The following is a 17,955-nucleotide window of genomic DNA, read 5'->3' on the forward strand; positions in this document are numbered from 1 at the left end:
TTGAATGGTAGGGTTATATTCAGGTTTCTGAGGAATCTCCAGAATGACTTCCATAGTGGCTTGACCAGTTTGCATTCCCACCAACAGTGGGTTAGTGTCCCTTTTTCCCCACATCCTCTCCAGCATCTGTTGTTGGTAGATTTCTGTATGTGAGCCATTCTAACCGGGGTGAAGTGAAACCTCATTGTGGTTTTGATTTGCATTTCCCTGATTGCTAGTGATCCTGAACATTTTTTTCATGTGTCATTTGGATTTCCTCTTTTGAAAACTGTCTATTGAGGTCCTTGGCCCATCTCTTGAGTGGGTTCTTTGTTTTGATGTTGTGGAGTTTCTTGATCTCTTTATAGATTCTGGTTATTAACCCTTTATCTGTTGCATAGTTTGCTGTGTACATTTTATAAAGTGCATTCAATGCCATACAAATTTGAAAATGATATTACTCTATGTTGTAATGGTGAGAATTCTTAATCTTGTTACATTTTATAAAAATCTGGGTAATATTTAATCAGGTTGATATTATTTCCTTAGCAACTCCTATAATGCTGAACATTTAGGTTGTTTTCTACTTGCAGAAATATTTCTACAAGTAAAATCTTCATGAATATTTCTTCTCTAAGATAATTTCATCCTTTATTTATGGCTCTTCACATGTATTGTCAAGTTGCCTTCTTGGGATTATACCCTTAAACTTTCTACAGATTCTGTAGTGTGCACCAGCTCTATGCTGCCCTCATTCCACAGTGAGTACTAGAGTTTCTTTAACTAACTTACTGTTCTTCCCTCTTTTTCTTGTTAAGGAAGAATTTTATTGTACAGAAAAAAAGCACAGAGGGAGAAATATAAGTGATCTATGGATCTACAGATCTATATCTATCAAGAGATAACGCTGAGACAAATATGCTTTTGTCCTAACAATTAGGAGTAGACAAACTTACCACCTTCATATTGTTTTCTCCAAGTTGTATTTTTATCAAGTGACCCATCTAGAAAGCCTTTTCCAATCTCAGCCCAAACCTGAAAGTAGGAAAATATATAGACCCATTATCCAGAACACAGATTTTCTAAATATTACAGAGCAATGTAAACTAATAATTAAGGAATTCCTTTTTCACCAACAACTCTGATAAGTACAGTGCTCTCTTTTAAGTACGATGCACAATTATTTACTTGAGGATAAGATACAAATATATTTTAATGATTTCAGTCTACTGGAAAGGAAAAATTTCTTTAAAAGGAGTAGGAATAGAGATGAAGAAAAACATGGAAGTAGAGTTAATCCCCAATTTTTCACTATAATGGCAAAAGTGGATAAATAAACTTTTATTTTGTCTATGATACTGACAAATATTGGCTGAGGTCCAGAAAAAGTTTCAAAATTAGGAACCAGCATTGTGATGCAACAGGTTAAGCAGCTGCTTGCAACCCTGACATCCCATATCAGAATATGAGTTTGAGTCCTGGCCATTCTGTTTTGGATCCAACTCCCTACTTATGAGCCTGTGAAAGCAGTAGAAGATAGCCCACTTGGGCCCCTGCCCTCTACAGGAGAGGTCAGATTTAGTTCTTGACTCCTGGCTTTTGCCTGGCCCAGCCCTGGCTGTTGAGGTCACTGGGGAGTAAACTAGCAAATGGAAGGACTCTCTCTTTCTCTCTCTCTCCCCTCCTCCCTCTCTGTCACTGCCTTTCCAATTGACAAAATAAAACTTTAAAAATGAGTCTAAGGCTTGGTGATGATAAGCAGCAAGTCAGGCTCCTACTATTGCAAAACTGGGTCATGAGCCCTTGAAAAAAACATTATTGAATTATAATTCAAAAGTTCAGCAAGAACTTGAAGAAAGAAAACAATATATATTGATCAATGACTAAATATTTGAAAAAAATATTAAAGAATCTTCAACTCTTTTTTTTTGTTTGTTTGACAAATAGAGTTAGACAGTGAAAGAGAGAGACAGAGAGAAAGGTCTTCCTCCCGTTGGTTCACCCCACAAATGGCCGGCGCTGCGCCAATCCGAAGCCAGGAACCAGGTGCTTCTTCCTGGTCTCCCATGTGGGTGCAGGGTCCAAGCACTTGGGTCATCCTCCACTGCTCTCCCATGCCACAGCAGAGAGCTGTTCTGGGAGAAGGGCAACCAGGACATAATCCGGCGCCCATATGGGATGCCAGCGCTGCAGGCGGATGATTAACCAGTGAGCCACGGCGCCAGCCCCATTCAACTCTTACCTTAAGAGAGAGACGTGTATCAGGATACTCACATGTAAAAAATTGAACCACATGTAAAAAATATGAAAATGTAGAGCAAATGTTCATATTCGGAATAATCTTCGAGTGCAAGAGGGGTTTCAAAGCACATTGTAAAGCACAAGGCAAAATTCATAATGAAAAAAGGTGAACTGGTTTAGCTATATAAGAAGTCAACATTGTGATCATCAAAAAGCACTATAAAGTAAAATAAAATGAAATTGGGATAAAAATAAAGAATTATTTCAGACTATAAGGAAAAGAAACACATGAATAGAAACATGGCCAAAAGATACGAGGAAGCATTCCACAAAAGAAACACATCTTTGACAAAAGTTACAAGATGTTTAACCTCACAAACAAAAGAATTATTTTTAATCATCAAATGTTGTTTTTGAGCTATTAAAAGCAAATTTGTATACGGGTACTCCAAAAAGCGACTAGAAAATAGAAAATAGGTTTATTTTTTAGCAAATAAATTCTGAGGTCCATGCATATGAAGGGTCTTCAAAAACTTTGTGTAGTGTGCACTGTGCTGCAGCAGTTACACTGCCACTTGGGACCCCCACATCCTACATCAGAAGGACTGGGATGAATCCCACCTCTGCTCCTAATCCAGCTTCCTGCCAATGTGCACACTGGTGGCAACAGGTGATGGCTCAAGTACTTGGGTCCCTACTACCCAGTGCAGCTAGATGGAGTTCCTGGCTCCTGGCTTCGACCCGACTCAATCCTGACTGTTGTGAATGTTTGGGAAGTGAACAAGCAGATGGGAGATCTATCTCTCTCTCTCTCTCTCTCTCTCTCTCTCTCTCTCTCTCTCTCCCCCTGCTTTTCAAATACATTTTTAAAAAAATAAACAAACTGTAAAAAAAAGTTCATGAAAACACATAGTGTAAAAAAACTATGCATGGATTTCAACTTTTTGCATCAAAATAAACATCTTTTAATTCCACTATTCATGAACTTTATTAAATACCCACACATAAAAGACCAATAATTCTAACTGTTGTCCAAAGCACAGGGAAAGGTGAGGGTATTTGGTGCAGCAGCTTAAACCGCTGCTTGGGAACCCACATCCCATACTGGAGCGCCTGGTTTGTATTCTGCTTGCTTTGCTTCTGATCCAGCTTCCTGTTGATGGCTATCCTCAGGCAGCAGATGGGAGTGGCAGGGCCCTGGCTTCAGCCTGCCTCACTCCCGGCCACTGTAGGCATTTGGGGAGTAAACAAGCAGATGGAAGATCTATCTGTCTCTCTCTGCTTTCAAGTAAAAATAACAATATACAAACAACATTTTTTTAATAAAAGCACAAGAAAGGAACACATAATGTTGGTGGGAAAATTACTGGAATAATGTTTTGGTAGTTCAGAAATACAGTACTGCAACTGAATATCATACTGAGTTGAACTGAATGTGGGGTGTCCCTTTTTTCACATTTTAACACATGTGAAATTAGCATGCATCTTACAACTGATGACATCTCCCATCTGTTGTCAGCACAGCAGCAGTCATGATGACTGCATCATCGCCTCTGAATTCACAAACTGGTTATTACTCCTGGTGACATGACTGGACAGTAATAATCCCTTGGTGTTTCAGACATTGAAAGATCATTTGAGGGTGGCTATTAAATGCTGTTTATGGCCTGAAAACTTTCCTTGACAACTTTTAGTAACATATTAATACCTAGTTAAATCTACTCATGAAATATCAGACATACCCAATTAAGGAACAGTCTACAAAATAATTGTCCCATAATTTCCAAAAGTGTCAAAGGAAACCAACAAAAGTTGCCAAACTGTTCCGGATTAAAAAGGTTTGATTAGTAAAAAGTAAGGAAAGATTTAGAGATGGGTCCTGGATTGGAGGGGCTGGGAACTTAAATGAATATTATTGAGATAATTAAAGAAATTTTAATATGGGCTCCAGATGAGCTAACAGCATTGTAGCAATGATAAATTTCCCAGGTTTGATAACTGCATTGCTAAGAGAAGAGACAGACAGGGTTACAAATAGACAGGGTATGAGGTACAAGCCCCGTGGGTATACTGGTTGCTGAAAAAAACACAGGCAGCCACAAAAACTTGCTTCTCAGAAAGTTGAAGGATGAGGAGCTGGTGGTGTGGTACAGCAGTTTAAGCCTCCACCTGCGACATCGGCATCCCATATGGGCTCGGATTTGAGACCCAACTGCTCTACTTCTGATCAGCTCCCAGCTAATATGCCTGGGAAAACATGAGAAGATGGCCCAAGTATTTGGGCCCCTACAACCATGTGGGAGACCTGGAAGAAGCTCTTGGCTTTAGCCTGGCTCAGCCCTGGCCATTGGGGCCATTTGGGGAGTGAACCAGCAGATGGAAGGTATCTCTCTCTCTTCTCCTCCTCCCCCTCTCTCTATGCCTTTCAAATAAATAAGAAAGTAGTAGAATGCTAGCAAAGGTGCAAGATGGTAGAAGTTTAAAATGCCCCTAGATGCAGAGAGCACCTAGCTCACTGCCAGAGACTCCTGTGAAAACAACAAGCTAACTAGCCTGACTACTGGCCATTTTCTTACTTTCAGGATTGACACCTTAGACAGCCAATCAAAAGATGTTTCCCATTTAGCAGTATAAAATTATGCCCCAAAGTAAGCCAGATGGCTTCCTGTAATATGGGATGCTGGTGTTGCAGGACAGATTTAACCCACAGTATTACAATGCTGGCCCTTCAACCTGTTTTATAGATATAAATAATATAAGGAATAATTTCTCAGATCTGAAATGTGGTAGAGTGAGTGGCCTGCTATGGAGTGGATAATAGTTTGAGTGTCCCACAAAGGCCCAGTTGTTACAGGCCTGGTCCCCAAAGCTTCATGTTAATAGTATTGAGAGGGGGCCGGCGCCGCGGCTCAATAGGCTAATCCTCCGCCTTGTGGCGCCAGCATACTGGGTTCTAGTTCCGGTCGGGGCGCCGGATTCTGTCTCAGTTGCCCCTCTTCCAGGCCAGCTCTTTGCTGTGGCCAGGGAGTGCAGTGGAGGATGGCCCAAGTGCTTGGGTCCTACACCCCGTGGGAGACCAGGAGAAGCACCTGGCTCCTGCCAGATCAGCGTGGTGCACTGGCTACAGCGTGCCGGCCGCGGCGGCCATTGGAGGGTGAACCAACGGCAAAAGGAAGACCTTTCTCTCTGTCTCTCTCTCTCTCTCACTGTCCACTCTGTCAAAAAAAAAAAAAAAAAAAAAGTATTGAGAGGGTAAAAACTGAATCCAGTTATGGTTTCTGAAGGTCATGCCTGGGAAGTGATTGGATTATTAAAGACCACACAGGCATAGACATACATACACACTCCTTCTTGCTAAGCAATGCTCTCCGCCAGCAAGGACATCCTTTCCAGATGCCCAACCAGTGGAGTTACCCAATCTCGGACTGTGAAACTCCCCAAATTGTAAGCCAAAATAAACCTTTTCTCTTTATAAAGGTAATTTTCTCACTGTAGTAATGGAAAGTTGACTAATATACATAAGTGATTTGAACTAAATAATTTAATTTCGAAACTGATAAAAAGAGAATAATAAATCCCATATGTGAATCTGGTGACAGAAACAGTACTTCAGTTTTAGACAGAGTTAGCTTTGGTTTCCATCATTTTAATCTCATTAACATTTGCATGCTCCATTGACTTTAACTTCTTTCTATACGGGACATAACATACTTTTATTAAATACTACTTTTCTCTTCTACTCTGGAATTCATTATGACTTTATAACAGACTTGCTAAGAATTAAAAGAAAATTTCTTTAGTCATGCTCTTTTAACATTTCAAAAGTAATTGTTTAAAAAAAGCAATTCTTAACTTTTAAAAAGGCAACGATTTTCTTACTTGCATTGTTATTTTCAGTCCCAAACAAGGTATTTTTATTCAATAGAATCTTAAGCGTTCTTCTTTAGAAGCAAAGTCTGTGTTATTCAACTATCCATTCTGATGACAGAATAATTTAAAATTTTCCCTTAGACTTACTGTGCCATGATTTTTCTGGAAACGAATGACTTCCTGTTCATCTTCAAATGTACTACCCAGTACCAACTGTGTAACACACTTCATAGCAAAACCAAGCATATGCTGGCTGAGGGGTACGTGCTGGCTCTCTGGGTAGGAAAGCCACTTATCTAATAATTCTTCTGAAAGCTGCAAGAGAACACAAGACCACAATGATTTATTATTTCTACTTGCTAAATCTTAGAAAAATTCAGCAAGTAGGTTAATGTCATAGCATACATAGTTCAATGCTGTAAACACTGGCTCCACCTATAACTGTCTCCTCAAGGGCTCAGGTTCAGCTTCCATCAAAGGTTGACTTGTAAAACAAAACACAATCATCACCACAGCAGTAAGATCAAAAATAGACGGAAAAATTCAGATACAGAAAAACCTGAAACCTACTGGAAACTAAAAGACCAAGGTGTTATTATCTAATAAAGAACAGTAAAGGTTCACCTTAGAAAGCCTGTTATGGGGGCAGGCGCTGTCGTGTAGTAGGCTAATCCTCCACCTGTGGTGCTAGCACCCTTATGGGCACTGGTTTGAGTGCCAGCTCCTCCACTTCTGATCCAGCTCCCTGCTGATGGCCTTGAAAAGCAGCAGAAGATGGCCCAAGACTTTGAGCCCTTGCACCCACGTGGGAGACCAGGAAGAAACTCCTGGCTCCTGGCTTTGGATCAGCCCAGCTCCGGCTGTTGCGGCCATCTGGGGAGTGAACCAACAGATGGAAGACTTCTCTATCTCTTTCTCTCTCTCTTTCCATAATTTTGCCTCTCAAATAAATAAATATATCTTTTTTAAAAAAAGAATGCCTGTGATATGATAAAAATAAGTCACTAAATATATAAATATGTAAAAGTCCTAGATATGTTTCAAAACCTCTCAGAGTCTCTACATCCTTTGCCAAGTATTTATTAAATCCATTGTGGAATGAAAACAGTATGTAGTAAAAAGATCACAAGCTTTGGAGTCAAAATAAGTGGTTTTACTGAAAAAATAATGAGTCTTAAAAGTAAAGGAGCTTTGGGCAATTTGTTTAACCTGAGGTTCAGGGGTCTCAAAGCCAAACTGGAGATGACACTTCCTAACTGGCTACACTGGGAATAATAATACCCTGGTGACATAATTTGGCAAAGGTTTTGTGGAGTAATAAAGCAAAGGTGCTTCAAACAACTTGTGGAAAAATGCAATAAAAGTATGACCTTATTTTGGTACAAAAATCTTCTTGAATTCCATACTTAGTTTTTTTAAAATACAAATTTCCATAATATGGAGGGAAAAAACTTTTTGTAACAAGTAATGATGAAAAAAACTTTTACACCAAAAAATCCTTTAAAAATGTTTGTGCCAAAAGAATTCATATTTTTAATTCCATTGTATCCAAGAAATTCTGAAAGAACTTTTATATAAAGCCTCTATTATGTTAAGAACTCATATTTAAGGTCTTTTCTCATATCAACCCCATGAAAATTTATTCATAGTATAAAGGATTACAGTTCAATTTTGTGTGAAACAATATTCAACATGAAAAGATTAAATATCACTCAGATTTATGCCTAAAAAGAAACATATGGAATATAAAACTTACTTTTGGAAAAGAAAAATAGAAGCCTTAATGACTCCAAAGTATCAAAATGAATGAATTGATTCACTTAGCATACATTAAAAGAACTCTAAGATTTGGGATAAGTATGAAGAAAACGGCAATTAAAATGGGACAAAACTATAAAGTTCTTTAAAATATTTATTTATTTGAAAGACAAAGTTACAGAGAGAGAGAGAGTCTTCTATCCACTAGTTCACTCCCCAGACAGCTACAACGGCCAGAGCTGCGCTGATCCGAAGCCAGGAGCCAGGAGCTTCTTCTGGATCTCCCTCTTGGATGTAGGAGCCCAAGGACTCAGGCCACTCTCTACTGTTTTCCTAGGCCACAGCAGAGAGCTGGATTGGAAGTGGAGCAGCTGGGACTCAAACCATCACCCATATGGGATGCCAGCACTGCAGGCGGCAGCTTCACCTGCCATGTCACAGCACTGGCCCCCTAAAATTATATAATTTTCAAATTATTTCCATGTTACCAAAAAAATAGTCCTAGACACATTAGGCCCACTTATCCATGGCCTAGTTTTCATGGCTTCAGTGACCCAGACAACCAAAACCTGAAAACCACTAAACTTCTAGAGAGGCAAGCTTCTGGTACAGTGATTAAGACATGGCTTGGGAAGCCCAAACCCCATAAACAAGAGACTGAGCTAGGGTCACTGCTCTGTCCCCAATTCCATCTTCTTCCTAATGTGTACCCTGGAAGGCAGCAAGTGATAGTTCAAGAAGCTGGGTGACTGCTACCCATGTATGAGACACAGCTTTGAGTTCCTGGCTCCTGGTTGGCCTGGTCTAGCCCCAGCTGTAACTGGCATTTTGGGAGTGAACTAGCAGACAGGAGATTCCTGTCTCTCTGTATTTCAAATAAAATTAAAGACATGTAAACAACTCGTAAGCTTTAATTTACTCCGAGTAGCATGAAGAAACCTTGCACTGTCTTTCCCAAAATACGAATCATCCTTTCATCCCACATTGTCTGTTGTATGTGATAACATCAGGTGTCTGCTGTGTTCAGTTAACCTTTGTCTTACTTAATAGTGACCTCAAGCATAAAGTAGTGATGCTGACAATTCAGATTGCCAAGTGGAAGCCATAAAGTACTTCTTTTAAATTATTATTATGAATTTTCATTTCATTTGAAAGACAGAGAAAGCTTTTAGGGAGCAGATGAATAGATGGGTGCTCTGTGTATATATCTTAAAAATAATTTAAAAATTAGATATACACCCATTATGTGACCCAAACATTCCACACCTAGATCTCTGCCCAAGAAAAATCAAAGAAGATATAAACACAAAGATTTGCATATGACTATCAAATAGCACGTTTGTTTGTAATGAGCAACTGTATACAATCCAAAATTATGTCAGTAGGCAAATGGATAAATGGTGGTATATCCATGCAAGAGAATACTACTTAGCAATAAAAGGAGTGAATTATTGCTATAACCAAAATTATGAATGAATCTCCACATAATGATGCTTAGAAACACAGAAAAACCAAACATACATACTTTATGATTCCACTTACATAAAATGCTAAAAATGTAAACTAATTTTCAGGAACAGAAATGAGATCACTGGGGACATGAAGGTGATGTCAAGAGGCAGGAGAACAGAGCATAAAGAGGCAAGAATGAAATTTGATAGATGTGCTCACTGTCTTGATTGTGATGATCAAAACTTGAATCACACACTTTAACAATGTGCACTTTGGAAGAAAGTGCTTTGTCTATCAGTTAAGACAACTGTGTCCCACATCAGAGTGCTTGGATTCAGTTCCCAGCTCTTGCTAATGACTAAGGATTCCTGCCAATGTAGACCCTGGGGGATGGTGATGGCTCAAGCAACTGAGTTCCTGCCTCTGACACCGGAGACCTGGATTGAGTTCCCAACTTCTGACTTTGGCCCTGTCCCAGCCCTGGCCATTTGCCGGCATTTGGAGAATGAACCAGCAGATGGGAGCTCTGTCTCTCCACTTCTTCAATAAGTAAGTTTTTGAAAATGTTCAGTTTATGGTATTTCAGTTGTTCCCCAATTTAATAAACCTATTAAAAAATGGGGGACAGCAATCTTACACAAATTCTTTCACAATAAACAGGAGGAAAAACGCATTCCTCCTCCTATTGAAGCTACCATAACCCTGGCATCAAAATCTGACAGAGGCTTTAGAAAAAAAGAAAATTATAGGCCAATTTCCCTCATCAACACAGAGGTTAAAATCCTTACAAAAAATAAGCAAATTAAATCTGGCAACACATAAAAAGCAAAAGTAGAGGTCAGCATTGTGGCTTAGTGGGTTAAGCCACCATTGCGATGCCAGCATCTCATATCAGAGCACAAGTTTGAGTCGTGGCTGCTCTGCTTCTGATCTAGCTCCCAGTTAACATACCTGGGAAAGCAGCAGCAGATGGCCCAAGCACTTCAGGCCCTTACTACCCATGTGGGAGACCTGGATGGAGTTCCAGGCTCCTGAGTTCAGGCTGGCCCTACCCTGGTGGTTGCAGATTTATTTGGAGAGTAAATCAGTAGATCGAAGATCTCCTTCTCCCCCTTTCTCTGTCCCTAGCCTTTCAAATAAATAAAATAAATCTTAATAAAAGTATATCGCTATCAAGATCAATAATCAATGATCTAAGCATCTATCTCAAAGCTAGAAAAAAAGTAGAAAATTAAAACTAAAGAAAGTAGATGAAAAGAAATGAGAAATATAACAGCATAAATAAACTGAAGTAAGGGCCAGCACTGTGGCATAGCGGGTTAAAGCTGCCACCTGCAGTGCCTGCATCCCATATGGGTGCTGGTTCAAGTCCCGGCTGCTCCATTTCCAATCCAGCTCTCTGCTATGGCCTGGGAAAGCAGTACAAGATGACCCAAATCCTTGGGCCCCTGCACCCAAGAGGGAGATCCAGAAGAAGCTCCTGGCTCCTGGCTTTGGATTAGGCAGCTTTAGCCAATGGGACCAATTGGGCAGTGAACCAGCGGATGGAAGACCTCTCTCTCTCTTCATCTCCCTCCCTCTCTCCCTCTTCCTCTCTCTCTCTCTTGTACTCTCTCTCTGCCTCTCCTTCTCTCTGTGTATTTCTGACTTTCAAGTAAATAAATAAATCTTTTTTAAAAAATGGCATTGCATCCTTTAAGTAATTTTTCCTTTGCTGCCTGGCATGATGTTGAGCTCTCCTAGTAGAAGGTGAGAGAGAGACATTTGCTGGAGGAGAGGGTATTGCTTCCAGGCTCCCTGTGCTTGCTCAGCTGGCTTCTGCAATGTGTACAGCTTTCCAGTGCCAAGCTTCTGCAGTGTGCTGGAAAGCATTCTTCCACCAGCCCTGCCGGTGATGCTTCTGAGGCATCATCTCCTGCAGCACTCTAGCCTTTTTGGTGCTTGGCTCCTAACACTGCATGGCAGCCAGCTGCAGGGATGAGCCAGGAGCCCGCCCTGCCATCTCTCTCAGACCACCGTGCCTCAGGTGAGACAGACATCCTCCAGGACAGCTTTCCTTATTACTCAGAGGACAGCACTTAGCGGACGGATTTCCAATAGGTTCCAGAAGGCAGATTTACAGCGAGTTTCATTTACATGGCACCACAGAAATGTCTCTGCCATCCACAACTGTGGTCCCTCCAAAGGGTCTGGAGCTCAGTCCTAAAGAAAAGGATCTTGCAACGGCCCTCGAACCAACTCCAGATTCGGTAACTGGCCCATGTATTTGCTATGCTAGTCCTTAGAAGTTTCTTTTCTTCTGACTAGCCAATCTTTCACTATGCCAGTCCTTTGGTACTATTCTTTACATCAAACTTTCTCTTTTCAATTAATTGTGTGCTTTCTCTCTCATAGTTGGTCTCACACTGATTGAGACCTCTAGAAATAGTAATCAAGAAAAAAGAGACAGAAGGCAGTATAGACCCCAAAGACATTAAAAATATTACAGGTCCCAGCATTTGGTCAAGTAGTTCAACATTGGTTAAGACATCCACATTAAACACGCCTGGGTTTAAGTCTCAGCTCTGGCTCCTGATTCCAGCTTCCTGCAAATGTAGACCCTGGGAGATACCAGGTGATGGCTCAAGTAACTGGGTCCCTGACACCCATGTGGGAGATATAGATTAAGTTACTGGCTCTTGGCTTCAGCTATTGCAGGAATTTGGGGAATGATCAAGCAGGGAGAAGCGTTCTGTCTCCCCTTCTCTGCTTCTCTACCTCTCAAATTATATATACACACACACAAATATGTATGTATGTATATATACACAGATACACACATACACACATAAAACAAACCAATTATACACACACACACACACACACACATATATATATAAAGGTTTAGCAATAAAGCAGGAAAAGAAAAGGCATTAGGATTGGAAAGAAGAAATAAATTATTGTTGATCTCAGAAACCATAATAAACCATTGGAGTTAACCAGGAAATTTAACAGGGTTATTCACTACATAGTAAGTATGCAAAAATCAATTCTATATACCAGCAACAAACAAAAAATGAAATTTAAAAACAGTATCCTAAATACCACTAATTTCTGTTTTCATTTTCATTTGTCTATAGTAACTTTTTCCTTAAATTACCTGTATTACTATACAACTTTCCCGGCGCCGCAGCTCATTTGGCTAATCCTCTGCCTGCAGCGCCGGCACTCCAGGTTCTAGCCCCAGTTGGGGCGCCAGATTCTGTCCCAGTTGCTCCTCTTCCAGTCCAGCTCTCTGCTGTGGCCCGGGAAGGCAGTGGAGGATGGCCCAAGTCCTTGGGCCCTGCACCCACATGGGAGACCAGGAAGAAGTACCTGGCTCCTGGCTTTGGATCGGTGTAGCATGCCGGCCACAGTGGCCATTTGGGGGGTGAACCAATGGAAGGAAGACCTTTCTCTCTGTCTCTCTCTCTCACTGTCTAACTCTGTATTACTATACAACTTTTAAAAATCAATTGTCAGCAATAGTGTGAATGTTCCCTTAATTTTGATTAGGTGCAAACACTCTGTAATTCATTGAATATTCCATATGGTTATTCAGTTGACCTAAAAATTTATTGAAAAAACTCACCCTTTTTCCTTTGTACTATAATATTACACATATTCACTTGTTTTTTGTTTGTTTTGTTGTCTAAGTTTTATTCATTTATTTGAAAGGATGAGTTACAAAGAGAGGGAGACACAGAAAGAGAGATCTTCCATCTGCTGGTTCACTCCACAAATAGCCACAATGGCTGGGGCTTGACCAGGCCAAAGCTAGGGGCGTCCTCTGGGTCTCCTACTTGGTGCAGGGGCACAAGCACTTGGGCCATCTTCTGCTGCTTCCTAGGTTCATTAGCAGGGCGCTGAATCTGAAGTGGAGCACTGGGACAAGAACCAGCTCCCACATGGGAGATGGTGTCACAGGTGGTAGCTTAACCCACTGTGCCACAATGCTGGTCCCAGTCACTTGGTTTTGTCAAGTTTTATTTACATGATTTATGATATCTTTGCATATTATAGAATCTTCTTATCAATGAACAGAGAAGAATACTCTTCCACTTACTAGTTTAAATCAACCTAAATTCAATCAGGTAGACATAACCGTTGATAATGTTTTTCTATATAGCTTTTCACGTGTTTTCCTACACATTAGGCATGTTTAAATAGATATATTTTGAAAAATGTAGTAATAAATAAATTGTTCTGCCTGCTGGCTTTTCCACTACCATTTGCTATGATTGAATCATATTTGCTATAAAAGAAGTAGAAGACCAAACTCCCACTACTTGTGAATCTGATCTTACTTGGAAATAGAGCATTTACTTATTTATTATTTAAGAGGCAAACAGACAGAGACCACTTGCTTCCACTAGTTGATGTCCCAAATGCCCCCAAACTAGCCTGGGCTGAAGCCAGGAGCCAGATCTCCTACATACTCATTTAAGAACCCAACTACTCGAGCCATCATCACAGGCTTCCATGGCCTGCATTAGGAGGAAGCTGGAGTCAGAAACTGGATCCAGGTACTCCAATGTGGGACACAGGTATCTTAGCCACTAAGCTAAACAGCTACCCCTAGAAGTAAAGTCTTCATAGATTATCAAGTGAAGATGAGGTTACTGAGTGGACCTCAATCTAACAGAACTGTATTCTTATGAAAAGGGAAATCTGGACACCAAGACAGACAGGGAGACTGCCTGGTAAACATGAAGACCGAGACTGAGCGTCCAGCTACAAGCCCAGGAACACCAAGGGCTGCCAGCAAACCGCCAGTGAATGGGAAGGGGACCCAGAACAGGTTGTCCCTTGGAGTCTGGGTTTTTCAAAGAAATAAAGCCAGTAAGAGACATATATGAGTATGAATCATATGTAGGGTTACACGATATCTACATATCATAGACATATAAAGAAACAGGAGATTCATAATAGGAATTAGCTTACACGATTATAAAGTCCAAGAAGCCACACAATTTGCCATCTGAGAGCTGGAGAACCAGCAAAGTTGGTGGTAAAATTCAGGCTGAGTCCGAACGCCCAAGGACCAGGGGAGCCTAAGGTGTAAATCCTGGTTTGAGTCCAAAGGTCCAGGAACACTGAAGCCTGAGGACCAGAGAAGACGGATGTGCCAGCTCCCACACAGAGAGCAAATCCATCCCTCCTCCACCTTGTTTCTAGTCAGGCCCTCGACAGACTGGATGAGGTCCACTCTCACTGGTAAGGCTGATTTTCACTCAGTCTACTGATTCAAATGTTAATCTCTTCCAGAAACACCTCAGAGGCACACCAGAAACAATGTTCTGTCAGGTATCTAGGCATCCTTATCTCACCCAAAGTAACCATCATATAGCCCTCAAAAGGAACCAATACTTGCTGACACCTTGGACTTGGGCTTGTGGCCTTCAGAACTGTGACATAACAAATCTCTGTTGTGTCAGTCACCAAGTTTGTGGTATTTTGTGACAGTAGTGCTAGCAAACTAATACATCGCCTTAAAATTAGCTTCCCAATAATGCCAATAAATACACATTTTTGCCTTCTTAAGGTTTTCATTCTAATCCATATTACAGATTTCTCATCAACATTTATTTACCTAATTCTTTATCATTAGACATTGAAGTATTTACCAATTATAAACAATGCTTAAATGATAATCATTGCCGGCGCCGCGGCTCACTAGGCTAATCCTCTGCCTTGCGGCGCCGGCACACCGGGTTCTAGTCCCGGTCAGGGCGCCGGATTCTGTCCCGGTTGCCCCTCTTCCAGGCCAGCTCTCTGCTGTGGCCAGGGAGTGCAGTGGAGGATGGCCCAAGTGCTTGGGCCCTGCACCCCATGGGAGACCAGGAGAAGTACCTGGCTCCTGCCATCGGATCAGCGCGGTGCGCCGGCCACAGCGCGCCGGCCGTGGCGGCCATTGGAGGGTGAACCAACGGCAAAAGGAAGACCTTTCCCTCTGTCTCTCTCTCACTGTCCACTCTGCCTGTCAAAAAAAAAAAAAAAAAAAAAAAAAGATAATCATTGTAGTTGTATATACATCCATTTGCATTTAGCTTCTGAAGATGTGCAATTGCTAGGTTAAGAGGTAGTCATTTTAAGCTTTTGACATATTGTTACGCTGCCGTGAGAAAGCACGTAACAATTTACATTCTTATCAGAAGTACAAAATGCCCATTGCCCACACTTTTGACAGCACTAAGGACTGCCATTTTAAAAAACTTGTTGGTCTAACATGTAAAAAATATTTCAACATGGCTTTAATTGGCTTATTACTTTGTTAATTATTGGTAGTTTATATCTGTTTCATGTATTTAACGGGCATTTACATGTCGACTTCAATGCGTTGTATGCTCACTACTTTAGTCCAAGGTCTGCTTTCTTTTTTAGCAACATGTAAGAGATTTTTTTAATAAAAAAGATTTATTTATTTGAAATGACAGAGTTAACAGAGAAAGAGACAGAGATCTTCCATCTACTGGTTCACTCCCCCAAATCACAATAGCCAGGGCTATGCCAGGCAGAAGTAAGGAGCCTGGAACTCCATCCATGTCTCCACATGTTTGGTAGGGGTCTAAGTACTTGGGCCATCTTCCACTGCTTTCTCAGGCATATCAGCAGGGAGCTGGATTAGAAGTGGAGCAGCTAGGATGCAAACTAACAGCCATGTGGCTGTTCCAGGTGGTGCCTTAACCTTCTGTGCCACACCAGCCTGATAAAGCTATTTTTAAATGGAATCCAGAGTACATATTTTATGAATTGTAAATAAGTGACAGAGGGTAGGCAATGTGGCACAGTGGGTTAAGTTGCTGCTTGTGACAGCTGAATTCCATGTGGGAGTACCAGTTCAAGTCCTGGCTACTCCACTTCCAATACAGCTTCCAGCTAACGCATCCTGGGAAGCAGCAGATGTTTGAGACCCTGCTACCTGTGTGGGAAACCCAGAGGGAGTTCCTGGGCCTGGCTTCAGCCTGACACATCCCTAGCTGATGAAGGCATTTGGGAGTAAACTAGCAGATAGAAGATCTCTCTGTCTCTATCACTCTGCCTTTCAAGTAGACGAAAATAAATTTTAAAAATAAACCTCTCTCTCTGCCTCTCCCTCTCTCTGTGTGTAACTCTGACTTTCAAATAAATAAATAAATCTTAAAAAAAAACCACAGGTAATTAAAAAAATAAAATGAATGGTAAGTAGTCAAAGATTTTTCTGGTGACCTTTTCTTCTGAGACAATACACAACAGATAGAAAAAAACAAAAGCTACAAATGGTTTTCTAAATAGAAAAGCTTACTCTTGGGACAATACATGACCCAGTGGAGATTTTAAAAGAGCGTGTCCTCTCATAGTAGCAAATCATTGGTGACTAGTTAACTAACAGGTAAAACACTTTAAACCTGTGCTGGTAAAGTTCTACATTTTATTTATTTATTTATTTATTTAATTTATTTATTTGACAGGTAGAGATGTAGACAGTGAGAGAGAGAGAGAGAGAGAGAGAGAGAGAGAGAGAGAGAGAGAGAAAGGTCTTCCTTCCATTGGCTCACTCCCCAAATGGCTGCCACGGCCGGCGCTGCACTGATCCAAAGCCAGGAGCCAGGTGCTTCTTCCTGGTCTCCCATGCGGGTGCAGGGCCCAAGCACTTGGGCCATCCTCCACTGCCCTCCCAGGCCACAACAGAGCTAGACTGGAAGAGGGGCAACCAGGACTAGCACCTGCGCCCATATGGGATGCTGGCGACTCGGGCAGAGGATTAACTAAGTGAGCCATGGTGCCAGCCCCAAGTTCTTTATTTTTTTGAGCCATGACTATAGATATTTTGTAACTAATACTGTCACTTGTATCCCATAACTGAGTTACAATTTGTTCATGGCTTAATCTGTTCATTTTGCAATACTATACAAAACAATGCAAGTATTATAAATGATTCAACAGCATTTTCTATGGGAATACATAGAGCAGTATAACTGCTAGAGGATTAGATGAATCCTTTTCAGTTTGTGAATCCTGACTACATCTGGTACAAAATTTTTAAATTACTATTTATTCTAATTTTATTTGGAAGGCAAAAAGGCCAGAGACAAAGAAAGATCTTTTGTCCACTAATTCAAATCCCAAATGCCTGGAAGAGCCAGGGCTGGGCAGGCTGAAGCCAAGAGCTGAAAATTCAATCCATGGCGTGGCAGAGACCTAACCACTTGAAACATCGTCTGCCAGCTCCCAAGGCGCACACTAGCAGGAGGCTGGAATCAGCAGAGCCAGACCTTGAACCCATGCCCTCCACTAGGGGGTGCAGGTACCTTAAGCAGTGTATTCACCACTGTGCCAAACATCTGCCCCTGGAGAGAATTTCAATGAGCTTTATTTGATAGTCAGTTCAGTATTACATATTAACTTGTTATTGGAAGAAATTTCCAAAAAATGACAAATGCTTTCTTTTCCTAATAGACTTAAGAGTATCTCTTCAAATGTTGTCTCATATGATAGACATACATTTACATGGAAACTAGAACTACCTAGTGACTAAGAAGAATGTTTCTGTGCTGGAACATTCACTTATCAGGTATATTTATGTATGGAACATGTGTAAATATATAAACTTAAAGACTCAACAAATGGATGCTATTAATCGCATGATGCATCTTA

General features: G+C 41.0%; 1 protein-coding gene across 2 annotated transcripts in view; it reads right to left on the reverse strand.

The window, feature by feature from the left end:
• Positions 1-17,955, reverse strand: part of CYP20A1 (cytochrome P450 family 20 subfamily A member 1) — a 65,066-nt gene that overhangs the window by 30,160 nt on the left and 16,951 nt on the right. For both annotated transcript variants that reach the window (XM_002712554.5, XM_051848291.2), the window contains 2 exons: positions 6,238-6,405; positions 936-1,014 (listed from right to left, as the gene is read on the reverse strand). In XM_002712554.5, the coding sequence (XP_002712600.2) occupies positions 936-1,014; positions 6,238-6,405 (247 nt within the window). The remainder of the gene's footprint in view (positions 1-935; positions 1,015-6,237; positions 6,406-17,955) is intronic.

The sequence above is a fragment of the Oryctolagus cuniculus genome, chromosome 3 (assembly GCF_964237555.1).
Source record: "Oryctolagus cuniculus chromosome 3, mOryCun1.1, whole genome shotgun sequence".
NCBI lineage: Eukaryota > Metazoa > Chordata > Mammalia > Lagomorpha > Leporidae > Oryctolagus > Oryctolagus cuniculus.